We start from the raw sequence: 17,283 nt of genomic DNA on the forward strand, positions 1-17,283 counted from the left end.
AAAAAAAAAAAAAAAAGATTTATTTTTAATTATGTTTGTGTGAGGGGTGGGTATTTACACATGAGTGCAGTTGCTATGCAGAGTCTCAGATTCCTTGGGTTCCTTAAAATTGGAGTTATAGGCAGCACTCTTAACAGCAGGGTTATCTCTTCAGCCATTTTAAAGTTCTAGTTCTTCCATTGGTCTCTCATAACTGTACACACTCATGGATAGTGTGATGGTACTGCTGTATATGTATATGCCCTGTCGTCAAATCATGAGAATTGGCACAGCTAACGTTTTGTATGTTTCTTATTGCTCTGCACTGAGAACTTTCAAGATCTCTTTCCTGTTTTGTAATATACAGTAAGTTATTGCTAGCTATCATCCCCTTCCTCAGTCCTGTACAGGCAAATCCTTGTACCTATCACCTCACCTCTCTGTCACCTGTCCCCTCTCCTCCCTTCCCCTCAGCCACTCGTTAGCACTATTTATTCATATTCTGTTTATTAGCTCTGTTTTCTCTGGGTGTGTTAGTACACACATGTGTGATCCCAGTGTTCAGAAAGGTAGAGGCAGAAGGATTAAAAGTTTAAGGTCATCCTTAGCTACATAGCAAGTTTGGGATTAGCCTGGGCTATATAAAACCGGATCTCAAAAAGAAGCAAATGGGCTGATGAGATGGCTCAGCAGGGAGAAGCACTTGCAGCCCGAGTCAGGACCCACGTCCAATCCCTCAGGTTCCCATGGTGGCAGGAGAGAACCGGATCCTGAAAGTTGTCCTCACACCTCTGTGTGTGTGCTTGGGGCACATACACTCAAGTACACACACACACATGCACACACACACACGAAAACAAGTTGAAGGGACTGGAGAGATGGTTCAGTGTTTAAGAGCACTGGCAGAAAACTGGGCTTTTGTTTCTAGCACCCACAAGGCATATCACAACTATCTATAATTCTTGTTCCAGGGGATTAGATGCATCCACAGTCAACAAGCACACAAACACACACACACACACAGTAAATATATATATATATGTATATATATGTTTTTGTTCAATTTATAAGTTAAAGGAAAGCTTAAACCTTTTATAAATAATAAACCTTTTTTTTCTCTAATACATAAGTAAGGTATGTAGCCATTCAAATACCTGTGCTTAGACATATGCACAGCTCTCCCCACCTCCTCATTTTTATCGTACTATAAGGCCAGTTTTCAGGTTTTGCAAACATGGAAGTTACTTTTTCAAAAAAAGTTCAGAAATCGTCACTCAGATGGGAATTCTTGTGAACATTCTGTGTGCTCGGCAATTCTCACAGGTGAGCTCAGTCAGTGGATTCAGATGTCTTTCAAGCATTACGCTATGCAAGAAGCCAAACAGCAGTTTGTCGAGTATGATAAGAACAGTGACGGCACTGTGACATGGGATGAATACAACATCCAAATGTACGACCGCGTGATTGACTTTGACGAGAACACTGCTCTGGATGACACGGAAGAGGAGTCCTTTAGGCAGGTGGGTCCACCCTGTGTCTGTACTGTTTGAGTGAGTACAAACAGGCTGGGGTCCTAGACAGTTGCCTTGTTCACTGGGCAGCCGCCAGTTCCACTTCAGTGATTGCCTTGATTGTTTCCTTGTAGCCAAATGTACACTCTTAACTCTGAGCCAAGTCTCCCTGCACCTGTTTCCTCTTCACCTATTTGTCCTCCTTAAGTGCATTGCGGTGATACTAATATGTATCCCAGTATTTTATCTTTAAAATAATTTAACCATCAGCTTTATATCATATTTACATACTTTATTGCATATCCCTATCCTTTAAAAATTATATGAAATAAAAATGTAATTGTAGCAAAATATATTATTTTTCATTATCTTATTTTTTTTTTGTCATGATTCTTGTGGAAGTTAGAGAACACCCTTGGGTGTCAGTCTTCACCTTGCCCTTTGTTTGAGATGGGGTCTCTTGTATACTGCTGCATGTCTCCACCTTCACTGTAGAGGTGCGGTGATTACAGACCATCATGTCCTACTTTACATGGATCTGAACCCAGGTGCTCACACTTTCATGGCAAGCCCCTTACCTGCTGAGCCATCTCCCCTTACATCTCCCCTTTGTACATTTTTTTAAATGGTATTGAAGATTAAACCCAGGGCTGTGTGCATTTAAACAAGCACTCCACTATGAGCTCTATCTCATGCCCATTTCAACCTTTTTAAAGAGTTTTCAGTAGTGTTGATTATATTCCTCTTGTTCGACCAGTTCGTCAAACTCTTCATTTTGCAAAACTGAATTCTGTGTACCCATCGTGCCCATTAAACAGTAACTCCTGTTCCTGCTCCCACCATTCGGTCATGAATTTGCCTGTCCCCAGTCCTTCATGGAAGGAAAATCGTGTTTGTCTTGTTTATGACTGCCTTATTTCACTTAACATAATGTCCTCAAAGTTTATCCATGTTTTAACATATGCCAAAATGTTCTACCTAGAAGGGTCATGGTTTAAATAGACCAAATATCCGCCTGGCAGTGGTGGCTCCTTTAATCCCAGCACTTAGGAGGCAGAGGCAGTCAGATCTCTGAGTTTGAGGCCAACCTGGTCTATCTACAAAGCGAGTTCTAGGACAGCCAGAACTACACAGGAAAACCATGTCTACAAAAACAAACAAAAAAGACCAAATATTCTAATGTGTATGTGTGTGAGAGAGAGAGCCATGTCTTCTTGAAATTTTTTTGATTCTTTGGAATTTTCATACATTAATATAATGTATTTTAATCACGTTCACCTTTCATTACCTCCCTCTGATTTCCTCTAGTACCCACCTTATCTGATCTTTTCCCAACTTCATATCCTTCTATACAAATCTCTCTTCTAGCTCTTGCTTTTGCTTGTCTTGGGTACATTTCCAGAAATAAGATTGTTGGAGTAGCTCTGTGTTTAGTTTTCTGAAGGTACTACAGTATAGTTTTCCATAGTGCTACCTTTTTATAATAACTCACTTCTGAAGGTCCAGTGATTTTGCAGTCTGTTGAACGTGGAATTTTATTGTTTGTTTTGTTTTTTTGAGCCAGGGTTTCTCTGTGTGTACTTCTGGCTGTCTTGGAACTCGCAGAGATCCACCTGCTTTTGCCTCCTGAGTGCTGGGATAAAGGTGTGCACCACCATAGCCAGCTGAGTTTTAGTTTTTTTTATTTTGTTTTATTTTTCGAGACTGGGTTTCTCTGTAGTTCAATTTTAATTTTTTTTAAAGCAAATAAATAGCTTAAGCAGAAATGAGAACTATTTTTATTAAGAACTTTTTAAGACTTAAAGGAAGTCTGTTAAACCAAAAGTATATCAATATAAATGACTATGTGCTTGAGAAATTAACATTCCAAAAGCATTTAAAAAATTTTAATGTAGAAAAGAATAAAAATAAAAACAAATACTTTGTTGTAAATGATATATCTCAAAAAGGTTAAGGTGACTAGAAATCATTTGAGCCTTTCTGCTTTATTTGCATATGGACCTCTAATGGTCAACATTTATTATTATATGTAGTATTTATTTTAGAATTGCACTGGCCACGTAAACGATATAGGCTACCACTGACTCCAACTTCTTTTTTTTTTCTGCTACTGACTATTCTCTTTTTGTTTGTTTTTTTTTTTTTATTTTTATTTTTGTTTTGTTTTGAAACAGTGTCTTACTGTGTAGCTCTGGCTGGCCCAGAACGCTCCATGTAGAGCACTCTCCCTCAGACTCACAGAGATCCACCTGTCTCTGAGTGCCTGCACTAAAGGAGGGCATCACCACTTCCTGGCTTGAAGGCTGGACCTGCCCATATGTCACCAGTGTGCAGGTGAAGGGTTTCATCCTCCAAGCCAGTCTGCCAGGTTTCATAGCCAGCTCTACCACTTAACAGTTGCTAAACCTCCCTTACCTCAACTTCCTCATCTCTAAAAATGGGATAATCCCCACTGAGGATAATAATAGTATGGGAAAACAATATATAGTAGCAGTTGGAATGATGAGTAGTTAATTTCCAGTTGAAAGAATATTATAAAAGAAGCAGTACCTGGGAGGTGGCATCAAGAAGATCTCAAGTTAGAGGCATGACTGTTTGTGGCCAGCAAGATGGCTCACTTGATAATGGTGCTTGCCGCCGAGACTTAGGACCTGAGTTTCCTGGTGGATGAAGAGAACTGAGTGTCACAAGTTGTTCTCTGACCTCCACATATGTGTTATAATACCACCACCACCTTCCAAAATAAATAATGTTTAAAAATGTAATGAAGGGCTGGGCGATGGTGGCGCACGCCTTTAATCCCAGCACTCGGGAGGCAGAGGCAGGCGGATCTCTGTGAGTTCGAGACCAGCCTGGTCTATAGAGCTTAGTTCCAGGACAGGCTCCAAAGCTACAGAGAAACCCTGTCTCGAAAAACCAAAAAAAAAAAAAAAAAAAAATGTAATGAAGAGTTGAGAAATGGCATAGTCGTTAAGATCACTTGTTGCTTTTCCAGAATACCCAGGTTCAATTCCCAGAACCCACAACTGCAGTCCCCAGGGACCTTCTGGCCTCTGTGGGTACCAGGCATGCATGTGGTATACAGGCATACATGCGAATAAACACCCATACACATAACTTTTCTTAATTTAATGGGAAAAAAAGACCTGTTACATAAACAGAAGAAACCTGTACAATTCACAGAAGTTTATATTTAATAAAAGTGTTTAGGCACTTGTTAACTATATCAGCTATACGTTAGTTAGGATTTCATTTGCAGGAGAAAGATAGACTTTTGTTTCCCTTTTCCTTTGAATCTTTGTTTCTAGCAGCCTAAGGGAAAGGTAGGTCGGTCTTTTCTCCTGGAGAGTGCTGCAGAGAAAACAATTGCCATGAGACTGATAAGGGTCCTCAGCACTGTGAGATTTCCGGGGCTTTTCTAAAAGCCATGGTACGCTGTTGTGACCTTCCTGCCAGGGAATAACAGAGACTTCAAATACGATATTTTAAAACTACTAGTTAGGTTGTAATTTCCTGCCTGTTTCCTATTTTCACTCCTTCCCAACATTCTTTGTACCACTCCAAAGAATTACTGTCCCACTAAAAAATATGTATCCCTGGGCACAAACAAGCACCTGCATACATGAGCACATGGAAAGTATGTGTTTTTGTATTCTGGGGAAGGAGTTTTATATAAGACATGATGGCATTGACATTAAAGTTTTAATTTTGAATAGATATATTGCCCATTTACAGAAATACAAATACTCCTTTTAAAAGATGTCTTGTTCAAATGCTGTACTCCCATCAAGTATTCATTACATGTTGCTGTAAGGCTATTTCTTAAGAGTGAATTAAGGGGCTGGAGAGATAGCTCAGAAGTTAAGAGCATTTACTGCTTTTTCAGAGGCCCTGACTTGGAGGTTCCAACATCTTCATATCTTTGTAACTCCAGTTCCTGGTGATTGGTTGTCCTCTTCTGGCCTCTGAGAACTCCAGTACTAATGTGGTACACATAAACTCCCATAAGCACACACACATAAAAGTAAATATATGTTAATAACTAGAAGTTGAGTTTTTTCTTAAAAGAATGAGTTAAATGTATCTTTTATCCTAATGGAAATGATATAGCCCCAAATAAACACTTGCTGGTAGGAATCCTATTGGCTATTATTTGACCAAGAATATTACTATCTTTTTGTTGTTCTAATCATACTTTTTTTAGGATTTGATCATTTATAGCCTTCCAAAAATTGGTGTAGAATATATAAGATAAACCCAGAGAGAGTGTACATTATTCTTCAAAATATAAAGAGTCTGGGCATGGTGGTGTATGCCTTTAATCCCAGTACTCATGAGACAGAAGCAGGCAGACCTTACTAGTTCCAGGCCAGCCAAGTCTACATAGTGAGACTCTGCCTCAAAAAATAAATTATAAAAGATGAAGCCTGAGTCAGTTTCAAAGTTACAAACTAAAAATTAGACAAGAATAAAATAGTCATAAAAAGCAGATATCTGAACAAAATAAAATCTCTATTGAAACCTAGTAGAAAATCAAAACTTCATATCAGAATATTAAATAATCTGTAAACAGATGTGCAGTAAATGAGGACAATGACCTTAAAATGTAAGCAGTGTATAAGTATCTTGATCAGAGATAGTAATAATATATAACACAATACAAAAATATATCCTAAAAATTATATCAGTATATAAAATGTCTTAAACGGATAGAAACATATATACATACAATCTGACAAAATAATTTTGCATAGGTGTACAAATATTGTAAACAGAAATAACATATAATTTGAACTTGTATCAATTCTAAAAGTGCCTCAGTTTTGGCCCTATTATCAAACCATGTTTTTAAGGAGAAAATATGAAGGACAAAGCTAATCCCTGGAATTAAATATAGGGGTGTAGGAGGCAAATCACATAAGCCTTATATAATACCATCCATGGTATAAGTAAAAAAGATGTTGGACTCTTGGATTATTAAATTATCTGTCATTTTGACCTTTTAAATTATAAATTTAACCCTATAAATCTTACCTGTAACAAGTTGGAGTAGGTGCAATAACCCTTACTGGCCAGTAGGTGTCACAGTTGTAGCCGCATGGCTCGCTTGAACAGTTTGAATTAGTTTTTACTGAAAAATACACTCAAATTAAAAGCAGTTATTTAGTGTAAATTACAGACTGTGTGCTCCACGGAGGTCCCTGACTGGTCAGCAGCCACACAGGGACAGCAAGGCAGCAACACCAACAGAGACACCTGGGGAAGTCTGCACCCTGCCTGTGCTGTGGTGCATGGGGAAAGCTGGACCCACAAGCCAGCCACAGTCTGCCAGTGGCGCAGGTGTCTGGACACCCATAGCGGCTCCTAGATGCCACCGAGGCTAACGGCTACTCAGGGCCATGGCAAATGCACCACGTGGATCCTGGCAGCAGCTGGCCAAAGCTGTGCGGGACCCCAGCCCCAAGATTTGGTTGGGCACCATTAAAAATTAATGCAGATCCAAAAATACCAGACTAACTACAAGATAGACCAATTATAATTTTCTTTATTATAAGGGGCAAACTCACAAAACAGGAATGGAAAGTCCCAGCTCAGCTATGTAGCACAAAAACCACAGAGAGGGGGTGGGGAAGGGGGGAAACCTCAAGCTAGAGGGCGTTTTTCTCCAGGTACCCAAAAGGTCATGCCCTAACCTAATCCCACCTCTTAAAGATCATTGGTTGACAAAGATTCCCCATCAATTGTCTTAATTTACAATTCAAAATACATATATTCACTTCTTTAATATGAGGCATTTTTAAGAGACTTAATGTTTTTTAATTTTTATTTATACATATAGGTAGTTTGCTTACATGTATGTCTGTGTACCATGTGCATGTCTGATGTCCTCAGAGGCCAGAAGAGGGCATTGAATTCCCCAGGAACTGGACTCAAAGAAGATTGTGAGATGTCCTTTGGGTACAGGGACTCAAACTTCAGTTCTCTAGAAAAATAGCCAGTGCTTTTAACCACTGAGCCATCTATCTCCCCAGCCTCAATAGACAGCTTGTTGTGTAGCCTCAAACTTGTGATCCTGCTGCCTCAATCTCCCAAGTGCTGGGATTACAAGTGTTTGCAGTTGGCACAGTCAATTGCAATCAAATGGCCATGAAATATGACACTCCTCCAAATGCTTTTCCTCTTCCTCTCCTTCCTGTGTCCTCCCTCCTTCGCTTCTTGAAAGAGAGCCTTTCTTTCCATAGGCAAATCTAGCCAAAGTTAGCTCACTCTGCTAAAACATGGAATTTTTTTTTCTCCAGGTTGAAGAGTTCTTTCATAAGGAAATCAAAACATTTGGTATTTCGAACAGTGATTTATTCAAAAAGACTTAGTTGACTGTACACAGGACCTCAAATTCTTGTTTTTCTACTTCTCCCCATGTTAAACCTGAACATTAAACATAAATTACTTGATCTAAAATATTTAAAGTTATGAAACATAAATGCAGCTATTTGGAAACATTTTTCCCTTGTTATAATTGAGAGAATGTGACTGGCTTATCAATCTAAATGTTTAGAAACCAAATTCTTTAAGGGAGCTGTGAGCCTTCTGGGTGTCAGTGAAACACCTACTGTTTAAGAAAATAATTTCTGAGTAAGCTATTCTAAAAAAATTAACAGTGGTGAAACACATAAATTAAAAATTGCTGAGAGCATTTGTAATTACGTTTTAAAAGACAAAGTTTACTGCATGCAAGTTTTTAGAATAGAAGGCTACTCCCCAAAATATTCAAAATAGAAAGTGTGATGTTAGGGATATGGTTTTCATAGCTGTTGGTTACAGAATTATCCTCGAACATTATATCAAAGGCATCCCTGCCCCTAATTGCTGAATCATTTCTGTACTTGAACATACTTACTTACTTACTTACTTACTTTATTTATTTATTTTGGTTTTTTCGAGACAGGGTTTCTCTGTGGTTTTGGAGCCTGTCCTGGAACTAGCTCTTGTAGACCAGGCTGGTCTCGAACTCACAGAGATCCGCCTATCTCTGCCTCCCGAGTGCTGGGATTAAAGGCGTGCGCCACCACCGCCCAGCTTGAACATACTTTAAAAGGAAAACAAAAAGTGTTTATTTGGCCTCCAGGATGAGATGCCATTAAACCTTTGGACTGTTTACTTCTGATTACGTAATTACCAGAATCTTCTGAAACATATTTTTGTTTGAGCGGTTTTGTTTCTTGTTTTTTTTTTTTGTTTGTTTGTTTTTGTTTTTTTTTTTTTTAAACAGGGTCTTTCAATGTAGCTGAGACCAGTCTGTATCTTATAGACTGGCCTTAAACTCACAGAGATTCGCCTACCTCGGCCTTTTAAGTGATATTAACACATTTTTGAAAATCATTTAGAGGAACCAGAAACAGTTTTAAAAAGCTCTACCAAGATTATAATTGGTTGTCTTAAGTTTGTTGTTTTGGAAGTATTCCAAAACTACTGGGCTGAATTATTGAGGTCTAAATATCTGTGGCTTTTATCAAATCATGTAATCTCAATTACTCTGTCAACAATATAATATAATACTTTGTTATTCGGGCTTTGTTTTTCATTTATTTTGAGATACAGTCTGGCATTTTAGCACAGGCTGACCCCAGAGTCCTGATCCTCCTGCCTCAGTGTCTGGAGTGCTAAGATTCCAGGTGTGTGCCACCACCCCAGGCTAACACAATGTACTCAGTACACGTCAGGGTTACTATTCGGGTTACACAGTAGCAGCTGTCATACAAGTTTCTTAGTAGAGATTTTTGTACCAATTTTAGAGAAGAGGAAACCAAAGATGTTAAGCAGCTTGCCCTGAATGCCATAGTTAATAGTGTCTTGCTGCAGCCAAGGTCTATATCCATCTGACTGTGGTGCTCTGTCTCTATGTTGCCAATATGGATGTTTGTGATTAGCGCCATCCACTTTCAGAAGGCTATTATAAAGATAAATGAGATGATGATTGAAAATGTACTTTAAATCTCACATTGTGTGTATTTTTCAGTGTTTTTCAAAGCTGATATGGTACTGAGATCCCTAAATTTACTCTTTTTTCCCCGCCCAAGCTTCATTTAAAGGACAAGAAGCGATTTGAAAAAGCTAACCAGGATGCTGGTCCTGGTCTGAATCTGGAAGAATTTATTGCATTTGAGCACCCTGAAGAAGTTGATTATATGACGGTAAGGAGCAAGTTTAACAGCATTTTTGAGTGACTAAAACCTACTTGCTAAGTTATTGAGAATGAGTTGTGAAACAAACAGTTTAGAGGTGAGCAGACTCATGTTCAGATGCCCCCCTCACAGAAGACTGAAAGTGGTGAGGGCAAGAGAAGGGTTTTGTTCTCAGTCTGCGCATATGAGCAGCAGGCTTCCTCCGGCTGCCTCTCCTCTCATAACCATTACTTCCCATCAAGGCCTTTCCCTCCCTTTCAGAGTTTTCAGGCCTTTTCTAGGCTTTTGATGTTCTTATCAGTAGAGTGCTCATATAGTTCACACCTTACTTATGAGAACTTCTGGTCTAGGAAAGTGGATCACATTTTGATTGGTTTTCGGAGGATGGGATGCTTTTTTTGATTTTATACATAGTAAATGCTCTCATTCCCTGAGTACCTAAAAGAAGTGCTAGTCTGGGAATATCGTTCAGTAGCCTGCAAAGGCTGTTGTCCCCAGCACCACAAACAAGTGATGGGTCAACTCTTTTTGGGGGGTCAGGGGGGCTCAAGACAGGATTTTTCTGTGAAGCCCTGACTGTCTTGGAAATCACTCTGTAGACCAGGCTGGCCTCGAACTCACAGAGATGCATCTGCTTCTGCCTCCCAAGTGCTGGGATTAAAGGTGTGCCCCACCACCGCCAGTCAATGGGTCAGCTCTTTGACACTGAACTGTTGGATTCTGGTTTAATTGTCCTAACACTAGTTGAGCCCCTGTGTTTTAGCAAGTTTCTTGAGAAGCCTTACTTTCCATCATATTCATAAGAAAAAATTTAGTGATAATACATATGTACTGAGAGCTGTTGTATAGCATAAGCCAGCTTTGTGGCTTTATTTTCTGGCTATTTTATGGAGGGCAGTGTAGCTTTTGTTGAGTGGATAATGACCAGAATCTGCAGTCTTGAATAACAAGCAGGCACATTTTTCTCCATAGCTCAGTGGCAAGACTGTGCCATTATGCCACTTTTCTTGTCATTGTGAAGTTTCTAATTTCTTGGCACAAAGGACATGACCTAGTTTAAGACCAGTGCTAGGTGGGATTTAAATGCCAAAGCTTAGCTGGGTCAAGCTAATTGAGTTCCAGAAAAGCAGGCAGAGAATACTGGACCTTGACTTTTTAGAGAACAAGAAGCGGTTGACTGAGGATGGGGAGAGCGGGCGAAAGCAATTAAATAATAGTCATTATGTAATAGAAGCCTGGCAAGGGCACAGTATAGATTTCATCAACGTTCTGAAGACTGCAATGCCAATAATGTTGATTTACAAAATTAGTGTTAAGAAATAGAAAGAACCCTGAAGTTTCCAACCTGTATAAAAGTGACAAAAGCTGTACCTTTGACACCGTGGGATACAGCAGACTGCGCCCTCCTTGGTTGTGCTTTCTGTGCTGTGTTGGAGCTGACGGCAGCACATGAGATGTGTGATCACAGTGTGGGGTCTCACTGAGAGCAGCATCTTTGACTCCTACTTACCTTGCTTATTTTTATATTGCCTTTTCCCCCTCTAAAGGGTATATTGGGTATAGAAAAAGACAGGGATACAGGATCAGTTAGGTGATTTTTACTGTAGATTCAAGTTAGAATTTAATTTGAAAGGTATGTATTTCTATTTTTGTGGTACTGGGAATTAAACATGGGATTTTGCATCTGCTACATCCCGGCCCTTATAAGTTATGTAAACTGGCCTTGAACTCACTGTGTGGTGTGGGCAGGCCTTCAATTTTCAGTCCCCACGTCTCAGACTCCCAAGTTTCTGGCATAGCTGGTCTTCACCACCAGGCCTAGCTTTAAAATATTTTCATTCATATTGTTCTAAAAATTCCTTTAAAGTATGGCAACATAACTAAAATCTGTTATAGCCTATAGCCCAAGGATATTACTTGAGTGGTGGAAATACCATTTTGATCAGTGATTCTTAACTTTTGTTAGATTACCAACTCCGTTGTTTAAGAACATGATCTAAAAATAAATAAATAAATAAATAAATAAATAAATAAATAAATAAACTGAAGTGCTATCCCAGAAGAAGTGTAAATAGACCTACCACCCAAAATATTAGATTATATTTTTATGAGATTTTCACATACTATTCCTTGGGTTCCTAGCCTTTTCTATATGTAAAATGTATACAGTTTGGTTTTTAAAAGAACAATATTATGTATTTCAGTGTTACTTCATAAAAATATAGGTGAAGCCCTGGGATTTGTCCAGACTGGAAATTTGAGAAGACAGTTCAGATATAAAGTCCGGATTGAGAGGCATAGGGAGCAGCAGGTAGGGAGAAATGAGAATCATAGTGCGAAGCCTGAGAGTAGGCAGGCTGGTAATTAAAGAGAAAAGCAAAGCTCCGTGACCAGCACAGCACAGAAGATGTAGGTAAAGGACCCAAGGTCAGAGGGTCAGAGTCTTGATGATGCCAGAGCTGAGACGTGAGCTAAGGGAAAGAAACACTCCACATAGGAAGCAGATGGAGCATTGGTTGTTTGGTAAGAGCTTGAAACGAGTGAGGAACGTTTAGAATAGTGAATGATGTAGGTTTAGGAGCCATAAGGGGACTGAATTTGGAAGTCAAGAACTATAGTTGGTCTTTTTTATCGAATTTTCTTTGGACTACCAGTCCCCAAATAATGACAGACCAATTAGTTATGAAAACTTGGCCTTAGCTTAGGCTTGTTTCCAATTAGCTCTTACAACTTAAATAAACCCGTTCATATTCATCTACATTCTGCTACGTGGCTTATTACTAACCCTCTAAACTATACATCCAACTCCCACATCTCGCTGACTTAATCCCCTTCCCACCACATGCCTCAGATTCTTTCCAAGTTCCTTTCCCTCCCCGGAAGTTTTGCCTATCCTCTCCTGTCCAGCTATTGGCCATTCAACTCTTTATTTTAGGCAGAGACACATCTTCATAGTCTACAAAAAGATTATCTGAAAACATTTCCCCTTTTGTCTAAATAAAAAGGTTTTAATTCTAACACAGTAGAACTATACACAATAAGAACAATTATCAGGTAAGAATTACATTCACAATATCCAGTCCATTAGTATTTGGCAAATTTTGAGAAAGTACTCTATTATGTATCTTATCTTGAGTTCAAAGTTTTGTACCTAAACCACTTTGTATCATAACTTGTATTACCAGCCTAAAAATACCCTTTTAGACTATAAAACATTTTTTTAGATAAACCACTTTAGCTTTTATATCTCTTAACCTTTATAAACTTTACATCCTTTTTTGCGAGTTTTTTTTCCTTAAAAATTTGGTAACAAAACTGTAAAACTAACTAATTTAGTCTTCACCCCCATCAGAGACATGAGAAGGATAAAATATTACCTGAGTAAATAGGAAGTGCAGAGCTAGCAACTTCAAAACTATAGAAACGACAGAGACTGCTGGCTGCCTAGACAGTTACCCAAGGTTCCTCTGCAATGTTGGGCTATCCATCTTTGGCCTAAAGGTCTAGAATATTTGACAGACTTTTCTGTAAAGCAGGAATTTTGAAGGACTGTCTGGCCAAGTTTGACAAATGCCTTCTTTTGTGTCCTGCTTGTGCAATTTGGACAGCATACTGTCAGCAGTTGAGGCAAGGATGGTTTCTTGCCCAGTGACTGACTTTGCTACCTTGAAAGCAATCTCAGTGTGGAGGTTCTTCAGTGCCCATCTATCTTCTCAGAAGTGGATTGGTGCTGCCATATGCAGACGTGTCTCACTGTCAAGAAAAGCCTTATGTTAGTAAACATCTTAAATGTCATATTTTTTTTTAGATCTCTGAAGTATTTGAAGATCACCTCTCTATCTAAAATATATATTTAATCTTGAAAACATACCTAACATGACTACAAATTTGATTGTTATAGATGACTACTAACCTGCATTTCTTAATTTCCTAAACAGTTTGTAATAATAGCTTTTAAGGATTAGAACTTTACATTTTCAAATGAGCTGTATAGATACAATACGTTAAACAAGAGTAGAAATATGTATACAGAACAACATAATAAAAATAACCTTACATTTGTATCAATACAAAAATCCATATCATTGTAAATATTTCAGATTAGTAGTTGCTTTATAGTTTAAAATTGATTCAATAATCTACATTTTTATCCTATTCTTTTATCCCCCCCTTTTTTTTATAAAGAAATCTCAGAATCTAACCTCTTTTGCTTAGGTTCCTCCCTGACCATGACCAGTAACAATTTGCAACCCACCCCCCTAAATGATGACAAACATCCATAACCCACCAAGCAACCAAGAACTACTCCTTCACCTCTCGGGAATGGGGGTGTCATGTTCTTAAAATTGCTTCCTGTTGTTTGGTGGTGATGGCATCTTTGGTGGTCCCTGAGAAAACTGAAATAGTCAAGCCTTGGGAGAGCTAGCTATATCATTTGTTGTCCAGTCTTGATGTGATGGGAAGGTACAGAGCTTAATTGAAGTCCTGACTAGAGCAATCTGTGAGGCTGGATCATCTCGGCTAGCGGCTTTGAAGTTGTTTTAGATGTAGATTTTTTTAAAAGATTTATTTATTTATTTGTGTATTTATTTATTTATTTAGTATAGTGTTCTACCTGCATGTGTCCTTGAAGCCAGAAGACACCAGATCTTATTACTGATGGTTGTGGGCCACCATGTGGTTGCTGGGAATTGAACTCAGGACCTCTGGAAGAGCCGTAAGTGCTCTTAGCCTCTGAACCACCTCTCCAGTCCCCTAGATGTAGATTTTTGAGGAAACTGCAGCAGAAGCATTCTGAGAGGCTGGATCACCTGGACTACTTGTCTTCATTAGTGTCCGGCACGTTTTGTTCTGAAAACAATAAACTTTTTAAGGTAGCTTATATATCTGTATTAACACAAATATGGAATATGCAGTATGCCCAAATCATGTAAAGATGATTTTTCTTCTCTGTTTGAGCATGTAAAAGGCATCTGTCAACTTTATAAGTTGGTTTGGACTGCATAACCAAACTGTAATATAAATTTCCATCCATGCCATGTGAAAGGTTGGCATGTAATAATAAGTCATGAGGACTCTGTAGCCAACAAGATTTATCACATCTCCAGTCTCAGAGCTGCTCCCTTGTAGAATGATCAGCATATACGTCACCTGTCTTGTATCTTTCTTGGTTTCTTCCTTCCTGTCTGTATCAAAGATTTTCAGGAGGTCTCCCCCAGTCAAATCTGATCTTTATTAATTTTGTGGAAACAAAATCATAACCTCTCTCCTAATCAACACATTTCCTGACTTCCATTCCGAAATTAGGACAACCTTAAAATGTATAGGTTTGTTTAATTTAGTAGTTTACATGATCTAATGTCTCTCAGCAATGTTTGTTCACTCATCAGCATTCAAAAAATTCAAAGTAGGTCCAGATGCTCTGTGTACCTCCCATCCTTTCATGGCTTATTCCTTTTTTTTGAAAAAAAATATTACTTTACTCTTTCTTTAAAGAATTTACTTTCTTGTTTTTAAACTATTTTTTTTCTCTGACTATCTATACCCATTTTTTCCCCTTTCCTCAGCACCTCAGTACATTAAGCATACTGTACCTGTAATAGTATGTTAAAAAAAAATAAACTCGGTTTGTTTTTTTTTTGTCTGTACCTGGCTTTTTGCATATCTATAGTTTTCTCTGACCACATGAGCCAAGCCTTAAATGACCAAGCTATCTTCTGCATGGCTCTGCTTAGCACATGGCGCTGGTAACCGGCTCTACCTCCCTCAGGTACATCCAGCAGGCTGCCCCACTGGTTCTGGACTGTAGCTGCTGTTTGCCCTTCTGTGAGAGTCAAGCAAGAAGGTGCATTTACCTGCTCCAGTTGTGAGAATTGCTGGAACTGTGCTGTAGCAAGTGTTTGTACCTAAGGCTGTGTGTAGCATACCAGCTACTTGAGTGCTCAGCTGCACAGCAGGGCCTCTTAAAGGAGCCACACCTCTGTATGCCAGCCATCGGGTCTGCTTGAGAGCATAGTTACTATGGCTCCATGTTTGGAACTTTTTTCTGCTCTTGCAGGGCCTATGTGGATATATGTGGCTGCACATTGGATGCCAAATATAGTCACTTTCATCATACTCTCTTTGACCCATCAGTCCCCAGATAATGACACAGAGACTTAGCCTTAATTATGAAAGCTTGGCCTTAGTTTAGGCTTGTTCCCAACTAACTCATAACTTTATAAGAACTCATTTATATTCATCTGCGTTCTGCCATGTCACTTACCTCTCCTCCATACAGGTATGTCTAACTCCATCTCTGTTTCTCTGGCCTATTCCCCCATGCCTCATTCCTTCCAGCATCCTCTCTATTCCCCCCAGAAGTCCTGCCTATCCATTCCTGCCTAGTTATTGGCCATTTAACTCTCTATTAAACCAATCAGAAGGCGCTTTAGGCAGAGACATATCTTCACAGTGTACTAAAGATTATCCCACAGCTGTTCCCACCCTGAAGAAAGAGCAACATCTGTGTGCTGAGGAATACAAGGTCATGATCTTTGAGAGCCTTTACTAGATTGCAGAGCTAATGGAGGGGACTGGGGGTAGTCAGAGGTGTATTTTTCTTTCATTTTAATAAAAAATATTATTACTTCTCTCTTCTCTTCCCAACTCCCTTTCCTCTAACTTTTTACATGCTCCCTGGGACACTCAGATTGATAACTTCTTTTTCTTGATTGGTGTAGCACATATATGTATATGTATGCCTAAGTATGTAAGTACAAACCACTGAGTTCATTTTTGTTGTTTGTGTGTGGGTTTCAGAGCTGACCACTTTGTATTGGAGAACCAGTTAGTGTGCTCATCCCTGGAAAAGGCTAATTCTCAGTCTCTCAGCAGTCATTAGTGTCTTGTAGTTCTTTGTCTAGCGGTAGACCCCATGAGACTTTCAGAGATGTCTTCTTGAGAGGGAAGAGAATATACAGAAAGCAGGAGCCTGTGTTTAGTGCTGAGGTTGTTTATGAAAGTGAAATAGAATTCTTCACAACACAGGAGAATAAAGATGTATAATTTACAATCACTCAGTACTTGGGAGTCTATTCTTACTTCTGAATTCCAGAATTTACAAACGTTTTCCTGCAAATCTGAGCAGCCAGAATGATTGTTTATGAGGAAGTTCTGCAATAGAATTGGTTAAGATGATGGTTGAGATGTTGGTGACAATGATTCTTTCTTTTGAATGAATATCTGATAGGAGTTCGTCATTCAAGAGGCTTTAGAAGAACATGACAAAAATGGTGATGGCTTTGTTAGTTTGGAAGAATTTCTTGGCGATTACAGGCGTGATCCAAGTAAGTTGCCCGAGGGTAAGGCAGAAAGAGTTGGGGTTGGGATTATGGAAGTAGTGATGTTTAGTGAGGCTCTGTATGACAAGAGGAGCCACGCAGGCACTCCCAGCTTACCTGACATGCTACTTTGCTCATTTTTTTTTGTTTTTTTTTTTTTGGGGGGGGGGGTTTGTTTTTTTTTTTGCTTCCACTTTGTAGCTTTGGAGCCTGTCCTGGAACTAGCTCTGTAGACCAGGCTGGCCTCAAATTCAGAGATCCACCTGCCTCTGCCTCCTGGGATTAAAG

At 39.1% G+C, this 17,283-nt stretch overlaps 1 protein-coding gene across 1 annotated transcript in view; it reads left to right on the forward strand.

The window, feature by feature from the left end:
- The window catches only part of Rcn2 (reticulocalbin 2), a 22,856-nt gene that overhangs the window by 2,946 nt on the left and 2,627 nt on the right, over nt 1-17,283 (forward strand). The window contains exons 3-5 of the mRNA XM_005347394.2: nt 1,303-1,499; nt 9,569-9,682; nt 16,905-17,001. Of these exons, the coding sequence (XP_005347451.1) occupies nt 1,303-1,499; nt 9,569-9,682; nt 16,905-17,001 (408 nt within the window). The remainder of the gene's footprint in view (nt 1-1,302; nt 1,500-9,568; nt 9,683-16,904; nt 17,002-17,283) is intronic.

This window comes from Microtus ochrogaster, chromosome 5 (assembly GCF_000317375.1).
Source record: "Microtus ochrogaster isolate Prairie Vole_2 chromosome 5, MicOch1.0, whole genome shotgun sequence".
Lineage (NCBI taxonomy): Eukaryota > Metazoa > Chordata > Mammalia > Rodentia > Cricetidae > Microtus > Microtus ochrogaster.